The 27,854-nt window shown below is 49.2% G+C and overlaps 2 protein-coding genes across 3 annotated transcripts; both read right to left on the reverse strand.

Moving 5' to 3' along the window:
• Positions 1–2,507: 2,507 nt before the first annotated feature.
• On the reverse strand, positions 2,508–23,858 carry crppa (CDP-L-ribitol pyrophosphorylase A). Of its 2 annotated transcripts, none has more exons than XM_037454785.2 (10): positions 23,591–23,858; positions 22,420–22,711; positions 21,173–21,322; positions 18,304–18,408; positions 17,565–17,610; positions 16,245–16,342; positions 13,594–13,671; positions 13,340–13,432; positions 12,468–12,599; positions 2,508–2,755 (listed from the first exon to the last, which is right to left on the reverse strand). In XM_037454785.2, exons 1-10 carry the CDS (start codon positions 23,839–23,841, stop codon positions 2,651–2,653), a joined length of 1,350 nt encoding a protein of 449 aa, XP_037310682.2. In that variant the 5' UTR covers positions 23,842–23,858; the 3' UTR covers positions 2,508–2,650. The 2 variants fall into 2 exon arrangements, with proteins under 2 accessions (XP_037310682.2, XP_037310683.2); XM_037454786.2 differs by having other exon boundaries at positions 23,511–23,644.
• An 858-nt stretch (positions 23,859–24,716) lies between these two features.
• On the reverse strand, positions 24,717–26,719 carry sostdc1a (sclerostin domain containing 1a). Its single transcript, XM_037454807.2, has 2 exons — positions 26,424–26,719; positions 24,717–25,703 (listed from the first exon to the last, which is right to left on the reverse strand). Exons 1-2 carry the CDS (start codon positions 26,629–26,631, stop codon positions 25,264–25,266), a joined length of 648 nt encoding a protein of 215 aa, XP_037310704.2. The 5' UTR covers positions 26,632–26,719; the 3' UTR covers positions 24,717–25,263.
• Between the last annotated feature and the right edge of the window lie 1,135 nt (positions 26,720–27,854).

The following is a 27,854-nucleotide window of genomic DNA, read 5'->3' on the forward strand; positions in this document are numbered from 1 at the left end:
GGGCTCGCTGTGACATCAGCGGGTCAAATCCCTCTCCCCCCCCCACCCCGAAAAACACCTTCCCTCCTGTCTTCGTAGCTGCGTTATTGTCCTTGGCGTCCCACCTCGTCTGCTCGGGCTGACCTCCTGGCCCCCGTGTTTTGTTGTGCGGTCTCCAGGAAGGAGGGCTTTCTTGTGGCCTGGGGCGCTTTCATTGGGTCCCGCATTTTGGGGATCCTTCAGAGCCGGGAACACCAGAGTCTAAACATAGGGCTGTCACATTGGTTTCAAACCCAGTAAAAAAAATTTTTTTTTTAACTGCCTGGAAAGGCACACACACACACAGACACACACACACACACACACAGACACACACACACACAGACACATTTCCAAGGCCGTAATCAGAGCTGCGGTCGGCTGGTGGAGGGCGACGACGCGCCGCCCGAGCCTGGCAGACCGGAGGCCGTCAAAACTGTGGGATCTGGCTTCGCCCTGCAGCACCGGCCGTGACGTTATCTAAACAGGAGCCCCCCCCCCCCCCCCCCCCCCCCCGTGGCTCTGGTTAGCCTCGAGCGAGCTCGGTCCGGCCGGAAGACATCAACAGAGGGGGTTGATCACAGGGTCGGGAAATTAAAAAGGGGGATCTGTGTGTGTGTTTCAGGGATACATTTGCCATCAATCATACGCGAGGGGTTTTGTTTTTAGAAGTTGACAGTAGAACAATAATGAGAGATGAAAGAAAGACTTCATTCAGACTCAAGCTGCTGACATTCTGTTTTACACTTAAACAACAGGCTGATCTGTCTTGTCTAAAAGGTGTATGTGGGGATAACCTCTTTCTTAGGACACAAATATCTACTTTATCCCAGAGTGAAAGAAACACAGTTAAGCCTTAGAGAATAAACGGAATCGAAATTTAAATGATATTTAATGTAGAATAAAACGACTACATCATTGACTTAGATATGTATGTCTAAGTGCAAATACAGTATAGTCAAAATACATTTTAAATGATTTATTTAATTTGCTGTATTCTTTCTCTTGTTCTCTTCATAACGTATTATTTATTGATTTAGTTATTTTTATAACAATCTTGCATTCATATTTCATTTTGTAAACATTGACCTGGATAATCACATTGTAGTTGGTACATTTGAACAGACTACAATATTTATTTATTTATTGATTGAGTAGGCAAAAAATGACAATAGAGAAAAAAAAAACATTTATTTACGGCCAATTGTACCAAAAAGCAGAAGAACGCGTCCAAAGCCTGTGTTACAAATTTGACACGCCCCCTAGTGGAGAGAGAAGGTATCACACTCACACCATGTTGGGTTTATTTAACCACCAGGTGGCGCTGTACGCAAAGGAAAAGCCTTTTTTTATAAGCCAAGACGATAAGACGACCTTGGACACAATCCATCATTCACTGTCACCATGGTAACCTGAAACCTGTATTTTTTTTAATGAGTCAATTGACCTCCTTCCTTAAAAAAAAAAAATTAAAAACCCTAACATTGAAAATATATTGAGTACATGCCTGGAGGCAGGTGAGAAACAGTGTAGCAGCATACAGCAGACATCAGACACAGAGCAGCTGAAAATAAATATATAAGACATTCATGCAGAGAAGGTGGGGGAAGTGAAAGGAGGCAACAAAGTGAAAGGAAATCCTGAATGGAAGACTTGAAATGTTTGCATTCACCTCCCGCCAGCTGCTCCTCCGTAGGGCCCCCGCCCTCTACAGAAACATGAGCTGATATTGTTGTGAGGAGCTCATTACAGGAACCTGGAGACCCCCCCCCACCCCCCGGAGGGGCGACACTCAATCAACAGTGGGAATTCCAGCGAGTAGCCGAGGACGTAGAGGACGCAGGAAAGCGGAGATGCCCTGGAAGTGTGAGAGGTGTACACAAAGCGACGGGGCCGCCCCCCCCCCCCCCCCCGTGCCCCCCCTCCGTGGCCTCCTCAGGAATGCTGCGGCATCAACACCCGTAAGGTGTCTTTGATGTGCGCCGCCGTTTTTGACCCGTTCCTCCGACAGGTACACGAAGCCCGAGGCCAGCTCCCCCCCCCCTCCCCCCCACCCCCCCGTGATCGCACAACGTTGGCTCTGGATATTCCCAGATACTCGAGAGCATTTAGTCAAAGCAATTCTCCCCTTCTGTAAACTTTGGCCTCCTCCACATTGCACTTTTTGTTCCGCCGCGTGTAAACAGGACGTCGATCAGGTGACCCAGAGGGGAAGAAAAGTTGGGCCTATTTTGTCACGGAGCTCTTTCTCACGTGACTCCTCGGCGCCACTAACCCAAACCAAATGGCTGTTTTTCCTTGTGGAAACGGAAGTTTATTTTGAAAAGCACAGCACGTATTGACCCGTGTACTCGTTTGATGGGTCGGGGGGGGGGGGGGGGGGAAATGTGACAGGAGGTCTCTGCACATCTGACTCTGCTTACTTTATCCTTTGGTTCTAGAGTCGATGTTAGGATCTGAATATAAATAAACACAATACGGCACAAAAATGCAAAACACATGCCGTTTTATTGCCTTAAATAAGCATTTACACGGAGTACAAAAACACAGGCATCTTCCTAACGTTAAGCAGTCGAGACACACGCACATTGGTGTATTTAAATCTTTTATGTCGAAATATTTGCCTTTCCCTTCAGGCCTGCAGAAGCTGTCCCACCAGGGCGGGGCTCCTCTCCCGGATCAGGACCGACGCCATCTCAGCGACCTTTGATACTGACCTCTGCCAGCGCTCTGTGTCCTGAGAGAGAGAGAGAGAGAGACTCAATACGTGCAACAACAAATACGAGGGACCCCCCCACTCGTATTTGTTCACGTTTATCTTCTCTCTAGGTGGCCCATGTAAGGACCATGCAGAAGTAAGGTGGAGGCCCGTTAGGAAGGAGTAACAACGTCCCTCCTGGACTCCTCCTGGACGTGGATGCTCACACACTGGATTCACTGCGTGTAATGCCACTGTGAAACCAGGGATTTCTTTAATGTTCAAATCAACCGATGGAAACAATTTACTAAAAGGGGGGGGGGGGGGAACAGAATTAACTTTCTCTTTTCACAAATGCGTGTTGATTTTGAGCCCTTTGAAGCCAACAGGGCCTCCTCGGAGATGTACGATACTGGACAGAACGACGACGCTGCACAGAGGGACCTTCTCCCCCTTTCCCCCCTCTGAAGATCTCCACTGTTGTGGTGGCTTTGCTTTGCTGCCCCCCCCCCCCCCCCCCCCCGGGTTCCTCCCTTCTGCATCGCTTTCTCCTTTTCCTTCTTTGTTCTCATGGCGCAGTCCACTTTAAAATGCTTTGCAGCGTGAAGGAGGGGAGAACGTTTGAATGATACAGAGGAGGAGGAAACATTTAGGTCTTTGCATCAGTCCTGCATTCACAAAACTTCCATCATCAGGGATTCTTTTTTTTTTTGTTTTGAACATTCCGGATACTTTTTCTGGCAAACTTAATGAAACCTCTAAATCATCCAGTTTACAATGAAAGCTGAGGCATGTTTACTGTCACAATTCATGTTTTTAACAATGAGTCGTTTGGAGAAAGAGACACAAAAGCAGGCTTCTCGTTTCTGGCCCACGAACGTCAACTATGCCAAAATGCTATTTCTGGAATAATTGTTTTTTTTTTGTTGCAATTGAATCGGGTTCGGCTTTTTAAGCTGACTTTTCAAGTCCAAAAAATGAGCGGGCCCCAGTCTAACTCTCCTTTGTGGTCAATTTGACTGGAAAGTGGACCATTTACCAAAATGAACATCGCACCGCACTGAGGAACACTCTGAACTCGAGATTAAGATCACGGACTCCCGTTTACTGAGGAAACAAATCAAGTTTTCCTCACAGACTTCCACACGTTGGCTCTGATCTGTGATCAGGGAGGTCCTGGTGAACGCATCTTCTTCGCCTCGGGCCTCGCGACTATGTGTCAGCAGGTTTTACGCATTTACACGAGTCCGAGGGGAGAAAAAAAAGAAATAAGCGCTCCCTCCCTCCCTCTCTGTCCTTTCTCCACCTCGCCGCCCCCCCCCCCCTCCCAGCCCGACTTCACCGGACGGCTCCGAGGTGACGAGGTGTGAGAGCGGTGAGCGTGGAATCGGGCCTGATGAGAGCTGGGGGGGGGGGGACCTAAACCTCCCCCCCCCCCCCCTAAATCAGAGCCAGCGGAGCAGGGGAGTCGGATGACACGTGGATTTTCCACACACACACACACACACACACACGCTGAACCGACCCAACGGGGACCTGGAGTTACAGATCAGCGGCTCCTCGTTGCTTTTAATCAACGGGGGGGGGGGGGGGAAGATGGAATATGAGCGCTTTGATTGAGCTCCAGAGGCATTCGCTGTGAGCTTCCACGAGCTCTTCTTCTTAATAAGCTTTTCACATCTAATCTTTGAAGAATTAAAAAAAAAAAGGAAAACCAAGAGAGGCTTTCCTGTGTTTTTTCTCCAGCACGTACCCAACTCATTGTTTTTTTTCCCCTCTGGCGGGATCAGAAGTAGGAGGCGATGAGGCCGATCCGGTCCATCCGTCAGCAGCCGCTGACGCCACGGCGACGCGGCGCAGAGCTTCATCAGCCATCAGTCACCGGGCGAATCAAAGCGCCCCGCTGGGACCTGATTGCCGTCTTATTTCATTTGTTTACGCCATGAAGCAAAATCACATCCAACGCATTCCTCCGATTGTTATCTAAAATAAATCACGTCTTCGCACGGCGAGCACTTGAGCCGTTGCACGTGTTTAAAAAAAAAAAAGAAAAAAAAGAAAATACATTTTTAAAAAAGGGATCGTCCCTCGATGGCCACCCAAGTGCATCGCCGAGCGCGACGGGAGAGTCACAGAATCACGCTAATGACCCTGCTGGTGGTGGGGGGGGGGGGGGTCTGTTCTCCTTATAGGCAGGGAAGAAAAATAAATAAATAATAGAAAACACTGGAGTGAGCACAAGAGAGAAATAAAGGAAAAGCACGTCGGGGATCACCAGGGAGAATCAAAACGTTCTAAAGCCGGCCGAATCGTTTCCATCCCGGACACGAAACACGAAGCACGCTTCATGAAACGCCGTTATTCAATCAGGTCCTTCACGGCGGGGCGCAAGTAAGAGCGGAGCTCTTCACTGACCCCCCGGCACAGCGTTCAGCAGTTCCAACTGCCACTCAGGCCTTGCATGTGGTGTGTGTGTGTGTGTGTGTGTGTGTGTGTGTGGGGGGGGGGGGGGGGGGCATCATCACTGAACAGCAGCAGACTCTGAGGCCTCAGAGACGTTCGCATATCGCCATGCACCGTTAGAAAAAAAAGCTGGTGCCCCCCGCCCCGAAACAGCACGCCCGCATACCAGAGACACTTCGTACTGGGAAAGTGATGTGGGGTGGGGTGGGGGGGCTTCGCAGACGGTCGCAGCCCCCCCCCCCCGTCTCCCTCCCTCCTCTCAGCTTCTTGTGGACGCAGGGGGGAGCTGAAACAAACACCAGCAGCGGTGTTGCTGTTGCCTTGGCGATGGAGCGGGACGAGGGCCGAGGTCTGAAGTGAAGAGGGGGGAATTTGACTTCATTCTTTTTTTTTTCTTCCTTTTTTACGAGCCTCCCTCCCCTATTATCAGACGTAAGGGGGAACCAACTTTCCACTCCGTAGTGAATAACTGCCACAAAGCACTTTAAGGGAAGCCCGGCCAAGGGCCTCATGGTTTATTCACATTAGTGGAAGGACCTTCACCGGTCCAAGGGGAAAGCGACACATTTATATATATATTCTGAAACACGACTCTTTAAAAAAAATATATATTATTTTTTGTTTCCACTGACAGCAGAGCCTCTGCTACTTCGATTACCCACGCGTCCAATCCCTTCGTGGCCTGTGTGACATTTATAGAGTTTCTCTCCACAGATTATATAAAAATAGAGAGACTTTTCACAAACAATATGCGAGCTGGTGTCACAATGCCAGCGGACACGAGTCATGGTTGGAGAGGGGGGGTGGGGGGGGACTTTTTTTTTATTTCAATTCCCAGAACACCGACCCGAAGGAGCAGTCATATTATGAAATTAAGTGACAGGCTGGTTGTAATACATGAATAACAAATAGTCGTTTTAAAAAGCCCAAAACGCTCTCAAATGGCTTCCACGTGTACGAATGTACAAACACACGCCGCCGCCTTGTTCCAAACCACAGCTTTATGGAATGGAACTTCAATCATTAGCTTTCTATTTCTGCCTAAACGGGAGGATTTTGACAAGCCGTGAGGCGACAGGTCTTTGAAACGCCTGGCGCGCGGGGGGAGAGAGTGTGTGTGTGTGTGTGAGTAAGGGGGGGGGGGGGGGGAAGCTTCAGCGGACCACACAACAAGCAATCCCTCAAACTCTCTCTTCTTCAATGCCGCAGATACGAATCCCCCCCCCCCCCCGTCCGCCGCACAGGAAGGACCTGCTGAGGCAATTAGGCCTTCTAAGGGTGACAATTTGTCCGTCTCCATCTCTCTCTCCTGAGACCCCCCCCCCCCCCTCCCGAGGGGAGCCGCAGCGTCCACTTGAGGGAAGCATTATTGCTAGAAATAAGGCCAGAGAGCATTTTCACGCTTTTTTTTATCCAACTCCTGCCCTTCAGATGAAGTCCCCCCCCCCCCCCCAAAAAAAGATGACCCCGGCGAGTGACACAATGCTGCTGTGAAACGCACCGGGGGCCGCTTTAGGTCTGAGGGCGGATCGAGTTTCGTGGGGCTCCTGACAGCTCGTCCCCCGAGTGGGTCCCGTCCCCCCCCCCCCTGCCCTCCCCTCCGTGCATCATTGAAGACAGGCAGCTGCTCGGGGCGAGGCGGCGGTGAGTGAAGGGGGCAACGAGGTCCGATTACTGGCCGGTCCCCAAAAAAAGGGTCCGATTGGGGCCGCCGATCCAACGCCCCCCCCCCAGGGGGCTGCAGGGGACTCTGCAGGGACTCATTTGGACAAAGGCAAACGGCAACGTCCACGTACAGGTTCAGCTTCTCGTTGAAGGTCCTCGAGAGAACCGTCAAAGCAGCGACTCCATGTCAGCGTTATTATTTTTTATGCATCACTTTGAAAAATTCACTTTGACATCTTTGAAAACCGTGGAAACGGTTAAAAAGTGAGTTTGCAACGACCGAGCCAGAGCTCAATATGATGAATGAAGCAGAAGTCGATGAGTCTTAGCAGCAAAACTTTGTGAAATATAACAAGTACAATAACTTATTTTGACAAAAAGTGTGATCAACATCCCTTAAGTAGGAACCTTAAAGTACACGGAGAGGGCTTTATTATTCACCTTCTGAGCCTTCGTCATCATTCATCACGCTCCCACTAACAGTTGAGCTTTGGAGCTTTGATAAATAAAAGCGACGTGAGCCTTGTTGTTGTTTCGAACCCATTCTGAGGAAGGCGTTTTTTTTTGTTTTTTTTATTGAATTTGCTAAAAGGCCTCCGGGGGCCACCGGGCTGGACGTCCTGTGTCGTTCCCATTCTGCCCCGCTTCCCCTGAGAGGGATCACAAGAAGAGGAACACTGAATGAAGTCCGTCTCCCGGGCCTGCTTTTGTGGCGTTCCTCTTTCTTTTCCCCCCCCCCCCGGCTAACGTTTGTATTGATAAGTCGCTCTTAAGACCCCCCCGTTGAAGGGGGGAACAACGGCCGCTAAAGAAACCCCCGTCACGGCACACTGCTGAAACTCTTTCAACGCCGGTATCCAAAATATCCTGTCTAGGGGCGTCTGCTGGGCAAACACAGCCCGACGTCGGTCACGTCCCATGTACGGCTTCCTTTCTGCTCTTCGGGGGGGGGGGGGGGGTTTCTTTAAAAAGGCGCTCCGGTGAGAGACGACTTTGTTTGGACTCCGCTCGCCGAGAGACGTGCCTCCAAACAGCGAGCGGGACAATGGCGCTTTTGGGGCGCGAGGGAGGCATGAAAGCGTGGAGGCGTGGGTGGGATTTACGAGCGGGTGGGGGGGACATACCAGACCCCCACGTGCGGTGAGAAACAGACCCACCCCCCCCCCCCGCTGATGCCTCATTTACTCATCACACTGTATCACTCACACCGAGCCCAGGGAAGTCCGTTTTTACACAAGCACCTGATTGCAATCGCGCTTTCGCACAAACATAGGTGCGACACTTGTGTTTTTGAACCGCTGTCAAAATATCGGCGCACCGCAGACTAAACATCAAGGGGGATGAAGCCGGGCCGCGTGACGTGAACCGACGTTAGCGTGAGAACCAGAAGGGTTTCCGGCCCGCGAAGGGAGCCGGGAAAAAACCGTTGACCTTGAGACTCAATTCAGGAGGATACCTTGAAATCCGGTTATTTATAACTATGCACTTCCAGTTGAGGGTTTCCAACAGAGCGGGAAATTTGGATTTTTGGCATTCAAGGCCCGATTTTAAACCGTTGTGTTCATGCGCTATATTTCCTGCTAATTCCACATTTCTTACATTATCCTCATCCCACACAGAGTCAGACAACACGCCTAACTTCGGGACGCTCCAAGCGGCGATGGCGTTGCAGACGTATTTAAAAGTCAAGTCAAATGTCAGACTTTCTCTTTATTGGCTGGATTCAGTGTTTTTTTTTTTAAGTAAAAGTCTCTTTTTCTTTTATGATTCGGCGTTTTCCATCTGCTGGTGTTTGTCCCGGCTCTGAATCCGGCGGTGTGCTCATCCGCCAGCTGTTTTCCAACCACACCCAGAGGTTCCTGCAGACAAAAGCGGCCAGCGAAGCAGGAAGGTGAGCGCCCGTTGAATGGAGGCGTAGTCCCCGAGGGGGGGTGGGGGGGGGGGGGGGGGGGCGGAGCTCAGCCTTTGCGACGCACCACCACCCTGAAGGAGCTGGGGGAGAAAAACCCGGGGGACTGGCGTTGGGTGGTCAGAAACGAGCTGGCTCTCATCAGGCCTCCAAGCGTCCGTCTGCAGCTCTCAGTTGTCTCCTGGAAGGGCATTTCTGAAAGTCGTCGTCGGGTCGGTCACCCCCCCCCCCCCCCCCTCCTTTTTTTCCTTTTTTTAAACCTAAGATATCAAAGCTGAGTAAACAGCGCCCGATTCCTTGAGCCAAAGCCCGGCAGGTCCAGTTGCACAGGGACCGACGCACATCTGGAGCGCTCTCGGCTTGAGACCCTGCACATGTGGCAGGCTGTGACCCTAACACTGTACAAGTACATCGCTAGAGGAGGGGGGGCGGGGGCTGCGGGGGGATCCCCAGGCTTCTGTCTGTATGAAGATGTCAGGCGACCACAATTTGGGGTCAAACTGAAAAATCTCAAAAGTTTCATGGGTTCCTATGAAATGTTGAAGGAGCCGTCATTGTCCCCTTCTGCTGATATATGGGTGATTAGCGCCATTTTTACAGGGAAGCATCTCAAAATCCACTGTATAAAGTCTGGGACATCCATGATTAACCTTTTGCTGTGGTGCCATCATGAGCCAAGTCAGGACGGACTGTTCTGACTTCTCTCCCGACGTCTTCCCCCCCCCCACCCCCCCGCCATGACCTCCCTCGACCCCGGCGAGGGTTGCAACTCTCCACCGAGTGTCTCCGCGACAGCGTCGGCGGGGTGGTGCTGGGTTTCACCCGTCTGCCTTTCAGACTCCAGACCCAAACAGGCAGAGGAGAATGGACCTATAGAGCGCTCTCCTTTTCTCTACCACCCCTCCCCCCCCTCCTCCTCCTCTCCTTTCTCTCCATCGCTTTTCTTCCCCCGGCCCGGCTAATCTTTTCTCGGGGTTTAGGATTCCCGGTCCGGGCTCTTTGAGGAGGAGGAGGAAATATGGGGCTGGGTAAACATCAGGGCTCTCACTGAGGGGATTACAACACCCATAGATCACCCTGACAACCGCCCTTTCAGCGCGTGACAAGTCGCCGGGACCCTGCGCGAGGAGGGATCCGATGACGCCACCTACACCGCCGGCGCTGCCACGGCACCGGGTCGGCCCCCGCGAGGATCCGGCGCCCCCGCGGCTGTAGGGCTGATGTTTTCAGCGCACCTGATGTTTGGCTCGTGGAAATCTTTTTTTTTTACGCCGAGGTAAAAACGGCGGAAAAACGTAAAAAGAGGCTCCGATAAGAGGTGCTTTGGTCTCGCACACACACACACACACACACACACACACACACACAGCGTCTCGCTCCTTTCCCGGCAGTCAGGCCTCGTTTCAGAGAATCCGCTCCATCCAAAATATCATGAAACATCAAGAAAGGTTAATGAGGTGGATGGTTTCCCCCCCCCCCCCTCCCACCCGCCCCCGCCCTCCAACCACTCTGGGACGAACGCTGTTCCATGCGCTCATGCAGTCTCGCTGTCGGAGCTTAAATTCAGACGGTTCTTTTCCAGAGAGGTGGGCGCTTGCAGCAGCAGCTCCTCAGGGTGACGCACAACGAGAGGCGAGGGACGCGGGGGGGGGTGTTCTAAAAGGAGCGTTCTTCTCTTCTGGCAACAGCCAGATAATGAAATCATTTAAAAAAGGAAGGAACAACCTTTCAAAAAAAGGAAAGAAAACGGAAGACGTGCGCTGTTTTTATTGGAATAGTTAAAGCTATTGTGACTGGTCCTTACAGCAGGTCCAGCGGGACCTGAGGCTGCCCACAACGGCCCGGTTGCGGTTCCTGGTGGACCTGCATGATTTTCGCTAGAACTCAACAAAGTGGGCGACCGGCATTGAGCCAACATTCTCTCCGCCGGTCTACATCCGTATTAAATCAACACCGTGTCGCAACCAGTTTAAAAGTTCTTCAGAGAAACTTTAAAACAAAAAGGTCTGGTCTAGTTGCACTAAATTGCAACTAAGTTGCCAGCGCAGCTCTGATTGTAACATTAAAATATTGTGCACTGGCAGCAAAAGGCCTTGGTAAAGGGTACTCTGATCCAGAAAAGTAAACACTATTAAAATAATAAGACACAACAGCACAAAACTGAACACATTTCAAATGATATTTACCCAGATCCGAATTTCTACAACTGACTTGCTCCCTCGGTATCAAGCATTAATGAGCAAACCTAATCTCTTCAAAATGATTCGTTTCACAATCAAGTATCAAGTATTATATCAAGTATTCCTCATCTGTTGGTTACCTCCTGCATCACTTTGAGAACAACGACACAGCAATGAAACCATGAAAAGGCAGAGTCGTCGCTTCACGACCGATGACATATTTAGGGGAACGGTCCTATTTTTGGTCCATGATAAACCAGGACATGGTGTTGACTTTGGCTTTTGGTGCTTTCATGTTCGGCAGAGCTAAAGCCACACACAGAGATGAAATAATGAAAAGCACTTATTTTAAACTACAGTATATACTGGAGGCAACAACTCAATATAAATAGAAAGTTCACGGATTGCGAGTCTCCTGTCGAATGTCACCGGAAAGACACTTGTTCAAAACCGCAGCGTAACTCAAGGTTTTTTTATAGCCAATGAAGCGCTCCAAACCCGAATATATATTATCTTTCCTCTGAGGGAACAGAAGATGAGATCCAGGCCCGGCCTCCGTGTGACCAACCCGACGACCACGACGTCGCGCCTCCGTTACGTTGCTGCCCCCTTTGTCTCATCGCAGTGGGATTTCATGCTTTCTCCACCCAGATTTGCCTGAACATGTTTCACTTTGTCTCCATCAATGCTCAGATCTTTTCCATCTGGCCATCTGGGAAGAATTATCCTCATTATAAACGAATAACTAACAGTGATCCGTCCGCGCCCGTGTTCCGCTTTCCCCCGCTATCTCGCCACGCTGACGTCCGGCATCCGACGCGCGGTGCCGACCCCAGATGTGGTCCGGCGGCAGCACAAAGCCTCTCCTCCCGATGAGGCCACAGCAGCAGAAAAAGATTTGACACACGTGAACTCATGTTGACAAATGGTCGGGCGGAGTCATTTTCTCATTTTGACGCCTACACAAACTGGCTTGTGTTTTTTTTGCAACCGGATGAGTCGCCGCCCTGCTGGTCGATAGAGAGAATGCAGGTTTTTAAGGTCCGCGTCGGCTCCCCACGCTGCAGAACTCCCCAGGTTCGACCGTGACAATTCACGTGGGGTGGGGTGGGTGGAGCTTCTTCGAACCCCCGAAGCGCCGCCGTATCCTTTCCATCCCTCTGGCGTTGTGTTGGATCAACGCTACGCGACAAAACAGCGGCAGGCGCGAGGTGAAAAGTTGATATCCTGCCTCCATCACACGGGCAGCAACGCATTCATTCCGGGCGTCCTGCGTGTGATTTTCTTTTCTTAAGGCGGCTTAAAACCACGGGTCACACACACACACATCCACACACACACACACTCTCACACACACGGGATGAAAGACGTCAACGTCGCCCCGAGGCACGAAGGCAGGTCAATGGAACGAGACGCTTGAAAGACGCTTACCGGCCTGTTTTGTTTGGCGCAGCGACTCCGGGTCGACTACAGGAAGGAAGAGAAGAGACATGGGAGGGGGCAGTGTGGGGGGGGGGGGGGGGGGAGGGCTCACCTCTGACTGATGCAGCTGGATGCCGTAGAGGAGAATATTTCGGAGTTTAGCGTCCGAGGACAGGTCCGCGACGACGGCCGCCGTCTCCGCCGCCGTCCCGCCGAGCTGCTCGCCCGAATCGCTCCAAAGGACCTAAACAACAACAACAACAACAAAAGCCATCCATGGAGGTGGTGGAGTTGACCTTTTGCACTTTTACCATGACCATTGTTCAACAATCAAAGAAAAGAAGAGGTTTCTTGTGTGAGTAAAGTTCGTTTGTGACTCTTCAAACTCGGCTTTTATTTGAAGGGAGAACCCAGATCGCAGGTGTTAATCCCCTAGAAATACATCTTAGGTATGGGTTTTGTCCGTGTGTTTCAATCTTTATTGCCACAACAAATAACCGTGGGGGTGTTCAGTGAAGTAATGCTGTGTGACGTTTGCAGTCACAGACTTGTTTGTGGCCCTCTGCAGGTTCATTTCCCCCCCCCCCTCATTTCACCTCAATGCTTCTGCGCCTCGTTGAAAACGACAGGGCGAGGACGACACGGGGGGTTTGGAGGCCCTTTTTGAAAAATATTACAAAGTTTCATGGATGAGATTTGATCAGAAAAAAAGATAAGGATGGGCTCTCTGCGTCGTGCGTTTACCTCGAAGAAACTCAATCCGTCCTGCGGGCAGATGTTCGTATTCATAGAAAAGTTCACTCAAAGTTCACTCAAAGTGTGGGAAAAGACATTAAGACACGTTTCAGTCCAGTGCAAAGGGACCTAGTTGCTCTTCGTGGTCCACTCACCGAGGGGCAGAACCCCCGATGCACAAGAGAAATAATGCAGCCGACGTGGTCTCGTGTGGAAAAAATGACCTTCTTTGCTTCCGTGTGAACTCACCCACACGACCACCAGCGGGTGGAGAGGAGCGCGGTTCGCCCCCCGCAGAGCCGCCAGCGTCGCTCCCACCTCAGCCGGGCCGCCACGATCCACCTGGAGGCCCGAGCAAATCCACAAAAACCTGGATCAGAGCTTTAGGGGCTATTTTTTCCCCCCTCTTAAAAGTACAGTGCTGCTAGAAGGTGCTCAGGGAGTACGGACTCTCTCCCTTGAGCCAGCACTGATGAAAAGCTGAGCTTGAAATGGGAACTCACAGAAACCTGGATGAAGTTCCACTCCTTTAACGGATAGCTGGCGTTTTCCCCCGTCAGATCTGGGACGGCATCCAGCTCCTGTGAGATGGAGATAAAAAAAAAAAGATATATATATACACACACACATACACGCTCTCGTCATTCTGCCTGTTAAAGAATGCCGAGTGATGACACTTAAAGCCAGAGGCCGCGCTGACAGATCGACTGGGTCACGGGGCTTCTGGGGCTTTTTTTTTTTTTTTTTTTTGCCACGTTGTCAATCATTTCGTGAGAAAGCCAAACCCACTGCTTCCCCCCGCCATGACGGATGTATTATTATTATAAACTGATATGAATCCAAAACACAGTTAAGGCGAAACGCAACCCGAGGGGCCAAAATCCCATCGACTGCAATCAGAAGCTTATTGGAACAAAATGCAAGAGATCAGGGGAACAGAACCGCCCCCCCCCCCCGGGCCTCCGACATTGGCGTCCCGCCTCTCCCCAGGAGGCCACCCGGATGGGCCCACCGCGTCCGCTTAACGTCTTTGTCGTTGTCGTTGTGGACAAATCGGTAAGACGCGTGGAAAGGTCACGGGAAACACTAGAAGTCGGAGGGTTAATTGGTTGTGGAAGATAACAGCCCGTGGCTTTGCAGGTGGGGATTGTGGATGTAAAAAAAAAAAAGAAAAAAAAGAAATAAATGGAAAATGATCTAAACCAGGTTGGGCATGAAATCCCAGAATAGCAATGTTTATTTTAATTTCGGCGCGCCCCGAAGAGCCGAGAAGAGCCACGACGGCCAAAAGCACTCGGAGAGGAAAGAGAGAGAGAGATTCATCTTAAACGTTACATTAAAATACACTTTGTTTTTATATACGGATTCTTTTTAGCAGCAGGACAAACCCAGGCCCAGCATTGGTCTCCGTCAACGCCTGTGGGAAATGTGCGTTCCGTTGCTAAACGCCATTGTGATCGCCATGGTTACCAATAGTCGGGTAGCCGGGTTGGTTTTGGCCAGGTTCTAAAACTTTCCAAAAAACGCACCCACGATGCTCATCATGTAGCACGTTAGCGCGACGATGTAATGAACGATATTTTTATCCAGGGCCATTTAGGAATGTGGAAATGTGTGACATCCGATTTATTTATTTAAAATATATATTCAATGGCTCTCAACCACTCCTTACTGACCAAAGAAAAGCGCTCTTCTGCCCCCCAAACATTCCTTCCTCTCCATCTCAGTGACTGATCTTCTTCCAGGAGGAAGTTAATCATTGAAAAACGCCACTAAGTTAAAACATGAGTCTGAGGTTGGTGTTTGATCTGGGCTTGATACGAGAATATTATCATAAATCACGATAAAAGGGTTTGTGAAGGCGAAGGGGGGGGGGGGGGGGGGGGGGAGAATACAAATGAGGTGGTTTGATCACTGTTTACATTATTTATGAAATTCTTTTTCCCTTGTTGATGCACTTAAAACATAAAACGTCTGTTTGTCCGGCTTCGGCCTTTGATCCGAACTCACAGACGATGAAGAACAGAACACCTGATGACTCAAAGGAAAGAAGGTAGGTGGATAACATGGAGGAACCAGTTTCAAGCATTCAATAGTTACTGTTTCCCTCCTTGCTGTAAATAGTCCAGATGTGCTTGTCCCTGGGACGTCGTCTTGCGATCATTTCACTCCGTATTCACCTCCCCCTCAACGGGCCGTTTGGATCACGCTGGAACATGAAACGTGTTGCGCGAGTAACCTGTAATGTGTAATGCAGCATGCTCTGACCCCCCCACTCCCCCCCCCACCACTGTCAACACCTCCACACGGGGAATTTAGAGCGATATCAGGAGGATCGGGAAAACGCGTTTCTATTCACGGAGCCCTGTGTGGGTGATTTGTCTGCTGTGTGAAATATAAGCACACAGAGGGATGGCCACAATAAGAATACAATTAACACCTTTTTCCATCCATTACTATTATCATTAAAGCTTTTTTTTTGTCCTCTGGATCCACACTTTTTTGCAGGATTTTGTTTCTTTTTTTAGATATGAAACAGATGTTCTGTAACAACAAATAAACCATAATTACAGCCTTACAGATGTTTTCACCCAGAAAACAGTTGCAGTTTTCCATAAATGTCTCTGCAATCATTTCGTCATCATTTCATCCTATAGATTATTTCTGTGAACTTGTTAATTCTTCTCACGTTCGCAGTGAGCGCAGAGTGATGTTGGATGAGAATCACACCGGTCCATCCTCAAACCCAGGGAGACGTTTGGGCTAAATTAAAAAAAAGAAAAAGAAAAAAAAAAGCTCCAGACATTCCTAAAATATGGGACCAGAGGTCACAGCCACCCGTCAAGACGGAGGAAGAGGAGGAGGCAAGAACTCCTCGCTAAACACTCAATTAATCAGGCAGACGCCGACGGCAGAGGAAACATGGCGGCCATCTGGGGCGGGGGGGGGGGGGGGGGGGAGTTGGGAGAGGAGGGTGAAAACAAGGAGGGAGGAGGGAGAGGAGGGAGAGTCGCAGAGGGTGGATGGCCACCCACCCGGAGCTCACGCTGAGTGACGGGGACGGTGGGACGGGGGTCGGAGACAATGAAAGTCGATCTTTCGAAAAGCAGCACTTTAAAAAAAAAAAACAAGTGTGAGGAAGAAGGCTCCTCACCGTGCCGAGGGCCCGGACGGCCTCCCGGAGGGCGTCGGCCAGCGCGGCGCCGCGTGCGGATCCGCCCGTGACAACGCAGGCCGACCGCGACAGAGCGTCTGCAAGAGAGGGACACGAGAGACAGACAGACAGACAGACAGACAGACACAGACAGACAGACAGACAGACAGACAGACAGACAGACAGACAGACAGACAGACAGACAGACAGACAGACAGACAGACAGACAGACAGACAGACAGACAGACAGACAGACAGACAGACAGACAGACAGAGAAGGAGAATTCCGTCATCCTCCTCGTTACATTGGATCTGGGATTAGTGCAGAAAATGGACGGTTTCCATGGTAATCACGTGTTCTGCTCGCGAACGCTGGGCTAGGAACCCGCTACGCCGCGGCCACGTCACCGCGGCAACCGGTGGTCCGTTTGATGGCGTCTTATTTGGCCACTTGTTTAACAACCGCCTTCGCCGAGACACGCAAAGAGCTTCAGAATCCACGAGGCGGGTCTTTAGAAGCCTTTTATGTGGTTGAAATCTACATTTAAAAAAAAATATTATAATAATATATTACTTTGAGACGAAGGAAGTGGAAGTGGGTTTTGGGAGTTATTGCTGCAGCGCTCTGTGGAGGTTAAGTGTCACGAGAAATAACACCAGTGCGTTGACACTTTTTTTTTTTCTTCACTCCGTGTCTCATTTCGGTTCGTTTCTCGGATCTATTGAGACGGCCCATTGAGAAGGCCAGTCAATCAGAGCTGTGGTTTAATATGGGAACTAAAACGCGTTGCCATCAGTTGCTGAATTTATCCAAAAAGTGACCCAGAATCAGAAAGTTAATTGATTTAAGCTGTTTCAAGCAGGAATGCACCTCTGGGATTACGTCTGCCTTATAAAGATCCATCGTAATTCTACAATTCTGACGTGTTCCATGACAGTTGTTACTCTTTGGTTCTGAAGATGTTATATTTTCGGGTTTCATGCTGTACAGTCGAGAAACAAGGGGCGCCAGAAGGAGCTCCTCCCACTTCTCCTCCTGTGGTTTGAGGTCAGAAACAGAACAAAAGCTGGGAACACGAGTTTGTAGTTGAAGCACGACGCCACGAGGAACGCATCCCTCTCTGTGCGCCGATGGGCCGTTTTTTGGGGGTCATTGTGTTCATTTGTGGTCATCTACCGTTCATGTGTACACGTCTACGGGGACTCATCAGCTTGGCGTAGGACACAAGAAGATGAAAAAGGTGCACTATAAACGTCACAGGACATGACGATGATGATGACGATGATGATGATGAGAAATGTACAAAGAAGGGAACTGACCTTTGATGATGGACTCTGCAGCAGCTAAATCACGTTTGTAGGTCACCTGGAGGACAAAATGAGAGATTTGAGGAGCAGTTCATCTGCTCATCTTTTAAAGTGTTACGACAATGCAGAGTGTGTTGATTTTATGTTCCAGGATCTTGAGATGTTTCTCTGGGTTCAAACTGTAAAGTGGCTCTAAATGAATTGTAGCTGTGACCAGATGATGAATAGGACAAAAAAAAAATCAATCTTTTCTTCTGTTTGCCTCCGAAAAAAATGAAACGAATGACTTTGAAAAACCTCATTCAGAGGGCCAGACTTCCGTCGCTATAAGGTTGAATACAGAATAGAGTTTCCAGAGGAACTGGGGAATTGTTTGAGTCTTTCAATGTTTTTTAAAATGTCCTCAAATGTTTTCAGAAGCACCGACAACGTGATGCAACATTACACTGAAGTGAAGGCAGAAGAACTTACAGTTCAGATAACACAGAGTCTAACAAGAAAAATAGGGTTAGGATTCGGGCAACGTGTCTTTTTACGCCAGAACGCTCCATGATCCGACCGAGGGATCCACTTCAACACATTTAAACTCATTTGATAGCTAAGTGCTTCCCCTTCTGCCAGCAGCCCCTCACTGTCAATTAACCAAGCGCTGTGCCCCGTATGATAAATCAGCAGCGGGCACACTGCCGCGCCAGCCGAAATGTCACCAACGACCCCCCCCCTCCTACACCCAGGCCCCTGGCGAGCTCACCTTCCACAGCGTGGGCGGCCCCTGGACGAGCTTGGCCTTGGTGCCGCAGTACTGCAGAGCCAGATGGAGACACTCGGTGCCAAAGTCAAAGTCTGACTGGCTGCACTGCAGAGACGCAGAAAAACAATCTGTTAAGAAAAAAATAATAATAATAATAATAATAAAGAAACGACGGGTTTCCAAACCCGCGGGGTCGGGGGGGGGGGGGGGGCGGGCACCCAGTGGACTGGATGCCCCTTTTTGAAAAGATCCATTTAAAACAACTAGGGCCGGGACTTTAGCGCGTTAATTACGATTAATTAATTTTAAAAAAACAACAACAAAAAACACATTAAACATTTTTTACGCATTTTTACACTTATTTTTGGCACCGCGGAACGTTTCTCACTGGATGAGTTTCGGGGGGACCGATTATACTGGAGCACCAACTAGCGTTCATGACTTCAGACAACAACAAACCACAGTGAACATGAACGAAGAAGCTGACGAGACCGTGTCGGGTGGCCCCGTGAATGGGAAATCTTATTATAATAAACACACGGATGGAAGCGTCGATAAGAGCGTGGTTGTGTGCAAGCTGTGCAACAAGGAATTCACATCGAGCCTCAAGTATCACCTCAACGCAAAACAATTAGCAGCTAGCGTGGACGTTACAAGGACCCACACTGCACCAGATGACTGGTTTAAGGACCAGGGTAACTAAGTCCACGTCTGACAAAATAACCAATGTTCTGAAAGTACTTGAAAGTATTGGTCTACTTAAAAAAACATAGTTTACAGGAGGTCTACTTACCTATAGGCTACCTGAATTTCTGAAAGTACTATATTTCTAAATATGCTATTTCTACACTTGTTTGCTGGAATTGGTTGAACAAAAATAAAAATCCATGTGAAAAAAAAAATTACTTCTCACTGTTCTCAGGTCAAATATTTGTATGTATAATATATGCGATTAATTTCGATTAATTAATTACAAAGCCTCTAATTAATTAGATTAATATTTTTAATCGAGTCCCGGCCCTAAAAAAAACGTCAGGAGACAAATATGAGCCGATTTATCGCCACGACTACAAGCGTGCGAGGTGATTGGAGCTAAATCAAAGGGCCTTTGACTGATCGACTTGAATAGAAAAGGGAGACGTTCTCCTCGAATCCCCACTCGTGTGAGAAGCCACTTCTCTTGGTCCTGAGAAATGCAACCACCAGAAGAAGAAGAAAAAGGGGAGGTTCACAAAAGTGACACTTTGGAAGAAACTCTTTTCTCTGGAGCAACACTCCGACCTCTCTGGGTTTTTTTCTTTCATCGCCGTGGTGCACACGAGATGTGCTTCCTTGTGTATAACTATTGAGTCTCCACAGATGTTTGTTTGCATGATATGCCAAAAATAAAAATGGAAAATAGGTTTTTGTCTCAGAGGAAGGCGGCGGTGTTTAGTTCAGTCGTGAATCTTTCGACGCTCGCTTTAACAGTGTCGCCCAAAAGGAACTTACATACATCATGGTGCTTTCTAAAACGTTCCCCTTTCAAGTGGCAGAGATGTGACATTTCTTGTTCCAGCACTCTGTTTTGTTCAAGTCAAAGCTCCCCGGCTCAATAGTAGGTGAGAACATTTGGTTCTTGTAAAGTTCACTGGACGCAAAATCCCACAAATGCAAATGTTCTGTTGGTGTGAGCTTAGAAAAGAAATGTGTTACTGGTTACTTGAAAACACACAAAGGGAAGTGAAATTAGATTGACTGATCACCTAATAAAGATTTTATATGTTTAATTAGAAAAACTTTTTAAGAATTCATCTGCTAAATGCACTAAAAGCTTAGTTTCCATACGTGAGCATTTTATATTTGTACTTTGAGGCTCATGAGCTTGTTTGGTTTAAAACACACAGTCAAATACTACAAAGGCAAATCCATGTTACCTGAGATTAAACCCGGGTAATATTCTATACCACTATAACAGAGAGGGGGTTTGGGGGGGGGTCTTTCATTCCATGGACCCTGAAACTGAGGAGAGAAGTTTGAGCAGCAACACGTTCCTCAGGTTGTAATTGAACCTTGAGCATTTTCTCCAGGTACAAAAGTTTTCACTGGGGAGGGGATACAGTGTCGCCCCCCCCCCCCCCGCCCCCCACCACCATATTGTCTTCTTCTACTCTCAATGGACGTCAAGCTATGAACGCGCTAATGTCCCACAGTCCTAACCTGACACTTTCCCTCATCCTTTGAAAGTTTGAATAGGTGGCGAGACGGGGAACACGCTCTCAACACCTACACCCCCCCCCCCCCAGCGACCCCCCCCCAAAACAACTCTCTCTTTTCCCCCAGAGACCTCCGGTGGCTTCGACGACGCAGCGCAAGTGTGATCTCATCTCGTGAAAAACGGGGGGACAACGTTGTTGCCTTCCGAGTCAACGCCACGCGCTCCGCTCCGCGTCTGCTGACTGTTATTTTATACTTTCCAGTTGTCGCCCTGTGTGTCGGTCTGGCTGACCTTTGACCCGGATGTTAGGACTAGACAGTGTGACATGTAATAAAATATGAACCTTAACATTGTACAGAATGATTAAAAAAACAGAGCCACGCACAAGGTTATTCTTCACCTGAATTCATTGGGTTTTCTGTTTCGCTCTACAGTTTAAAACCTTTCACTCCGGGCTGCAGCTGTTGATCTGAACGCTGTGACGGCTCCCAGGTGGAGTCAATTGATTTGATTGGACTCATCCTCCTTTAATTGTGGGAAGCCGTAGCCGTGACGACCCTTGTGTTTGTTGTGTTTATCGTCACGCGCTTTCTTTGGTGACGCTTGTTGTCATCAAGCAACGCCCTCTTATAGCGCCTGAAGGAAGTAGAAAAAAAAAAAGAAGCTGCGTACCCGCTGATAGGCTCGGTAGATGACATCATATGTGAATCCCTGAGGCATCTCGCTGGCTCGGTACCTGCCCCGCTCCAGAGAGTGGTCCAGGTGTCCCTCCGGCGTGGTGGCTATCACCGTGGAAACGAGAGGTCGGATGGCCCCTGCCGCCTGGGTGGGAAAAAAAAAAAGAAAGAAGTTGTGAGCATTCATCGCGATCACAGTGCAAGGGAGACGCTACGCCTCCAGAGGAGCTCCGTGCTGGAAATTATTCAAACCGATGAAATCGGACCAAACCGATCGCTCGGATTGGCTGAGCGAGGAGAAACGCTTCATACATTTTCATCCTGGATTAAAATAAACAAAATGTTTTGTGCGGAAGGCCAAGCCTCTGGTAACAACTTTCATCCCCGTGTAATAAGACATAATCATGAAACACACATCAAAAAATGCTGTGGGAAGCTGAAAAAAAAAAGAAAAAAAGAAATTGGACTTTCAGTTCATGTTTTCCTTCTCAAATGAGCTCGATATGCGTGTGGCCACAACTGAGCATTTCAAAGAGAGAACGTTTCCCCCCCTCCCCCCCCCCCCCCCGACCGCGGCCACATTACAAAGGAGCATAAATCTCAGCCATGCAGCTGCAGCACGCACCGCTTGTGCTTCTTGCAAATCCCCCCCCCCCCTCCAAAAAAAAAAAATCACCATTTCTGAGATTATGGTTTGACCACAGCTTCGTCGGCGCGTGCGAGAGGGAAAAATCGTAGCCAAGCAAACACGTGCGTCTGAAAAGAACCATCCCCCCCCCCCGGAGGGAGTCGGGCTCCCCCGGCGGGGTGACCGCCCGCTGTGAGGCTTTATTTCACAGAGCGCCGTCCTGTCGGCAGAGCTCGGTCGCAACCCTCCCCCCCCCCCATGCGCCAGGTGAAAGGTTCCATTCCTGTGACAGAGTGTTTCCACTTTACTTCTCTGTGGGGGGGGGGGGGGGGGCGGGGGGGCGAACTACAGCTCCTCCGGCCTCCGCCATCCTCCAGACACAAAGTCTTCTGATGGTAAGGGGGGTTTTTTTGGAGTGTGAACCAAGAACGGGTCACAGATGGCTGCGGCTCTGAACGGATCCGGTCCGCTAGGAAACAACTGAAGCCAATCGTCCCATTCGGGGGAATTACGTGATACACGTGAGAAACAGCAGCAGTTGGGAGGGATTTCACAGAAACATTCATGCGTTTTTTTTTTTTTTTTCGGGGAACAACAGCCTCCGTCACACTGACCCCGTGCTCCTTGGCGGCCGTGGCGATCTTGTACAGGAAGTCCTCGTCCACAAAAGGCCGCACGGCGTCGTGGATGAGGACGACCGTCGGCGGCCTTCCCGCCGCCGGCCTCTGCCCCCCTTCCTCCTCCTCCTCCCCTAAAGCCAGGATCCCGTTACGTATCGACCTGTGACGAGTCGAGCCGCCCGGCACCGCTCGGACCTTCCTGTGCCGGAAGCGCCGGACGATGTCCGCCATCAGGTCCGTGTTTTCTTGGGCTACGACGACCACGATGCTCTGGATCCACGACACCCTGCGAGTGGGGGGGAAACAACAGATGTAGAAATAGGAAACGTTTATTCTAGGTCAGGCAAGTTGACAGAAAAAAAACGGGGTTGTGATTTCGCCAGCCGTTTAACAAATTATCCAATTATAATCTGCGAATATTTTCGGCATCGGGATATAATATTGTGCAAAACTAAGTCCCGCCAAAATGAAAACGCATCTGGAAGACGTTTCCGGGAACGAGCATCCCGATCGACCACAGTCGGATTGTGGATCGGACTGAAAACACTTAAGTTCAAGTTCATGACCGACGCGGACGACCTTCGACCCTCCGTGTTATCACCGGGGGCCACACAGGCAGCTTCTGCGCCCCACCCTGCGCTCCCAGGATGTTACTGTAAACACACGAGAACAAGGCCCGAGAGGACACACGTCCGATTATAAACACCGGTTGTTATTGTGTTGTTGTAATGAGGGTCAGGCGGTGATCACCACACAGTGTAAACATCCACCTTCTCCACCCTGAGGTCTGTCTGTCTATCCCCCCTCCCCCCCCCCAGTGGTGGAGGAAAGGATCACATTCTTTAGCAGCATCTGCTGGTGCACAGCTAGCGGTGAACAGGTGTTTTGAGACTGTTTCATTTGAAAAAAAGTATTACAAATAAATACATTTTAAGCTCTTTCAATTGAGAAGTACGAACCATCGGGTGTATTTTCCATGATAGATGACTGAAAAAGATCATTAAGACAGTTGCCAAACTCTTTTCTGTAATGTACACTGTAATTTCAATTGATAACTGGACATTAGTGGAAGTGAAGCGTCTCACCTGGGAGTCACCTGTACACGTTGCACACAATAACGGTTCATGGCATTTTAGTCTCATGGTATCTTTCATAGTTCTCCCACCTCTCGAAAGCCTGGATAGTGTAGCTTATGAGCGGCCGACCCAGAAACGAGCAGAACTGTTTGGGTGTCTGCAGTCCCGTTCTCTCTCCGGTGCCGCCGGCGGGGAGAACCACAGACACCGGGAAGTCCACGCTGCGTTCCGCCGGCTCGGGGTCGCTCTTTCCGGCGTCGCGGGTCGGGAAAACCCCGGGATGAGCGGGCCTGTCCCGATCGCTACAGCCACTCTGCGTGGTGGCGTGGTTGACCTCCATCGGGTGGCAGCTGGGGGGGGTCGGGTGGGGGGGGGGGGGGGGTTACGGAAAGGTGATTCCCAAAAACTGCCCACAGTCCAACTGATGGGCGGGGTGGGAATGTAGCGGAAACGTGGATGGATATTTGGGAAAACCGCGCCGTCAAGCTGGATCTGTTGAATGGTGTTTTTCCGGTGAATGCTTTCAAAATAAAAGAACCACAGTCGTTTGTCTTTCATTTTATGTTACGAAGTGAGGTATTTATAAGGTGGTAACCTTACAATGCCGTTTAAAATGTCTTTATTAAGTGGTGAAACTCCATAGCAAATAGTATTACTAGGTCCTAACGCAGTAATGCTCTCAACACAGAACAACTCATTCCCATTGAAAATGTATGGAAATGTATGTAAATAGTGGAACCCGTTGATTAAATATCACGTTTTGAAAGGACTGAAGCAGATTAAAATAAAAATATTTAGCATTACCATAGATCGACTCGTTTTTAAACTAACTTTTATTTTACAAGTTAAATTATTTGATTTCCGGTCTAAATAAAGTGAAAGCTGCTACAGGTAGCAGCGTTCTGCAGCTTTTTGCTACCCATAGCAGCTTTCACTGGTAATTTCAGGTTCTCTATCTTTTGATGAGGAAATTAGAAACTAGAACATAAAAATGTATCGTTCTTGTGATTAACTACTTTTTGAGAACACAATTTAGCCTGAACAAACAATACATACACATACATTTTTTGGCAAAAGTTCATGGGAACGTTTTTTTCTGTGCTAACATTAGAACTTCGACATTACCTGATTTAAGTTTTCATGTCCGCTCCAATTAAACTATTTGTTCATTTTCATGGCAAAGCAGATCAGGCAATGTCTCCACTGACAACAATATGTGATAAAAGGTTATATTTATTTCATATAGTTATTACAAGACTGATTGATGACAAATCTTTTTCCATATTTCACCAACATGCTGACGCCTCTTACCAACCAACATATCCTATCATATGCTGCCAAGGAAAATATATTACATCAAACATCATAAATCTTACATAGTAAAATTTTACACACATGACCGTATAAGGCAAGTGAGAAATGTTGATATATGTACAAAGTATTTACACAAATGTTGTTTGGTGTCTGCTGGTGTTGGTGAGACGTCCATCTGTATACAAAATGATTATATGGGAACATATATGAGGACGATGTGTCTCGGTTCTGGACTCCAGTGGGCTTTGGACCCCGGTTCAGTTCACATTCTCTTCTCAGCATTCCCTCCGCAGCTCTCCCTCACAGCTGAGGGGGGGGGGGACCAGCTTCACCCACATCACGCCCCAGTCACTCTGAGAAGATAATCCGCATGCCCTTGGACGTCGTGTCTCCACGTCACCGAGACAAAACTCCCGCGCGGTGCGCGTGGACTCCTCGCCCCCGGGTCTCAGGGTTCGCTGTCGTGCCAGTTCTCGCTCAGCCGGTTCTTCCCCGGCAGCCTCCTGCTCTTGGACTTGTGCTTCTGCGGGATCTGCGGCGGCGACGACAGGGCCGCCTCCCCGAATTTCCCTCCCGACTCGTTGTGCTGCCTCGAGAACCTCTTGCACTTGCACGAGGTGACCACGGTGATTTTGTAGGTCCTCGCGGTGCCGTCCTGGCACTGCAGCTGGATGCGCTGCGTGCGGGTCTTGTCGTTGACGCACCGCCAGTCCTGGCCGCGGCTCCACCGCTTCCGACCGTACGCGCCGCCGATCCAGTTCTGGAGCATCTGAGCCGGGAGGCACTGGCCGGCGCACACCAGCTCCTTGATGGGGTTGACGCTGGTGCAGTGGCCGTCGGAGATGTACTTGGTGGACCTCAGCTCCCTGCAGCCGATCTGGCCTCGCTCTGTGGTAAAAGACCGAGGCACGGTTGTGAGAATAGGGCGGCGTGCGCGGGACGGGACGGGACGGGGGGGGGGGGGCAGTCAAGGGGGGAAAAGAGCAACAGCTGAAACAAGATATGCCTCTTGGCCACCGTAACCCAAGCTCAGGTCCATTCATATACAGCTCAGTGACAGTGTTTGATGAATGACCCCCCCCCCCTCCCCTCTTCCTTCACTGCCGCCTTTTGGTAAAGAGAGCTCAGAGCCAGCAGTCACAGGCTTCCTGCTGACTTCCATTCCTCTGCATCTTCCAGTGTGTGACACCGAGTGCTGCCTCGGTCAACAACTGCCGGGTTTGTGTGACAATCAAACCCACTTGTTTTGCCTGGTTGGATGAGGCGCGTCTTTTGAAGGATGCGTTAATGGCGGTGGCGGCATGGTGATGGGATTACGTGTGTGATTAAACGAGCTTCTAATTCGGTTCTTCAAAAAACAAAGCTTCATCAAGAGCTCGTGGTGGCATGCATCCTTAAAATAAAGTAGGAGGTAAAAACATAATGGAGGAAATGGAGCACCTTGTTAGTTCTGTTTTTTTTTTTACATCTGTTACTAAAGAGTTTTGAATATTCAGACGCAAATGACCCCAGGTTACAAATAAAAGGAAAATAAAAAAGGACAAAAAGAAAACCCTAGAAATCAACGTCTTAATGCACAAACAGGTCACAGCCTCCTCCGGTCCTCACCTCCTCGGTCGTGCGCGCCGCCGGCTGCTCCCCGCCCGCCGTTCCGGGCACGGTTCAGGGTCACGTTGCTCTGCACCTCCGGCGGCGCCGGCACGGTTACGCGCGGGAACAGGAGCTCCGTGGCATCGTTCCGGAAGGCTCGGCAGCTCCTCAGGAGGACGCAGAGCACGAGCAGGTAGTGGCACGACTCGCACGCGCTCAGGTGCATGGCTGGAGAGACGTAAGGGTCCGACTTGGAAGGAGAGCTGATGCTGGGTGAACGACAGAGGAGACCCGGGGCTTTATACCGACGCGCTTTGGCAGCTACTCAGGTGCGTCTCTCTTCGGAGGCTGTGATTGGTTGACGTGAATGCGCGCTCGTAAATAAACCCCGCCCACTGCGTTTATTTTAGCTGCTCTTCAGAGGGGGCCCGGCCCAATCGTGATAGTGATCACGATGATGATGATGATGATGATGATGATGGGATTATGTGCCTGAGTAAGTCACACGTGTTTTTATATTCCTGATATATTTATAGAATATTATCGTTAATCAACCTAAAGGGTGAAAACAGTGGATCAATAGGACATAGAAAACGGGACCAAGAGGCCAAAAAGAGGAAGCTTTTTTCTTTTGTTTATTCAGTAATATTCTGAATCTTTTTAGGGAAATATTTGAAATATAAAAAGTTCTAAAGAGACATTAAATTAGAAATATTCCAGATCTTAATTCAGCAGCTGAATGAAGCAGGAACAGTGTTTCATGGGTCAAAGAAAATCAAGTATACGCGGGGTTTTTTTAATCAAGTTTTCAAAAAGTGTCCTGAAAGCAGATCTTTTGATTGTTAATGAGTCATTATAAAATGTGGATGTGTGGTGCTTTCAGTGACTCCTGCTGTTGGCAGAAGGTTCTGGTCTTCATCAGTTTCTTCAAGTGTTCCGAGCTCCAGATGCTTTAAAGTGTTTCCCCTGTGGCTCACGCAGCGCCGTGGAAAAACCAGTGAGGAGTTTGATTAGCTCTTACGCTTGTGACAATGGTCGTTTAGTTGTCATATTTTCAACATTGTCGTTAAAAAGAAATGAAATTTGAACAAATGTTGCTTTGTCCAAATGTTGCTTTGGGAGGATGCAAATGAAACAAAACATTTGTCCAATATTTGTACATAACATTTGTGACATTTGCACGTGATCACATCTGCATTCGTGCTTCTCGAACATCAGAGAGCATTTTTTTTTAATCAGCGTTGGAACAACTTTTCATTGGGAGAGAAGATTGTTCCATTCATGTTGTAATCAAGACGGATGGATGTAATGGAGACCGCTGCATTTCTGACTAAACTGTCATGTGTTGCTATTTATCATCATGTTACTTCCTTTCAATAAGCCAAAACAACGACAAAAAAAAGCCCAGTGCGTGCCTGAGAACTGACGTGATCAATTACTGAGACGTGG

Source organism: Pungitius pungitius, chromosome 11 (genome assembly GCF_949316345.1).
Source record: "Pungitius pungitius chromosome 11, fPunPun2.1, whole genome shotgun sequence".
NCBI lineage: Eukaryota > Metazoa > Chordata > Actinopteri > Perciformes > Gasterosteidae > Pungitius > Pungitius pungitius.

What these genes read in the sequence shown, in the direction of transcription:
- crppa (XM_037454785.2), bottom strand. Translation starts at nt 23,841, where the DNA reads ATGGAGGTCAACCACGCCACCACGCAGAGTGGCTGTAGCGATCGGGAC. An exon ending in ACTATCCAGGCTTTCGAGAG is followed by an intron (nt 22,712 to 23,590) that starts GTGGGAGAACTA and finishes CCCCACTCGCAG; the next exon opens with GGTGTCGTGGATCCAGAGCA. An exon ending in CCGTCCGGGCCCTCGGCACG is followed by an intron (nt 13,672 to 16,244) that starts GTGAGGAGCCTT and finishes TCCATCTCACAG; the next exon opens with GAGCTGGATGCCGTCCCAGA.
- sostdc1a (XM_037454807.2), bottom strand. Translation starts at nt 26,631, where the DNA reads ATGCACCTGAGCGCGTGCGAGTCGTGCCACTACCTGCTCGTGCTCTGC. An exon ending in CGGCGCGCACGACCGAGGAG is followed by an intron (nt 25,704 to 26,423) that starts GTGAGGACCGGA and finishes CTTTTACCACAG; the next exon opens with AGCGAGGCCAGATCGGCTGC.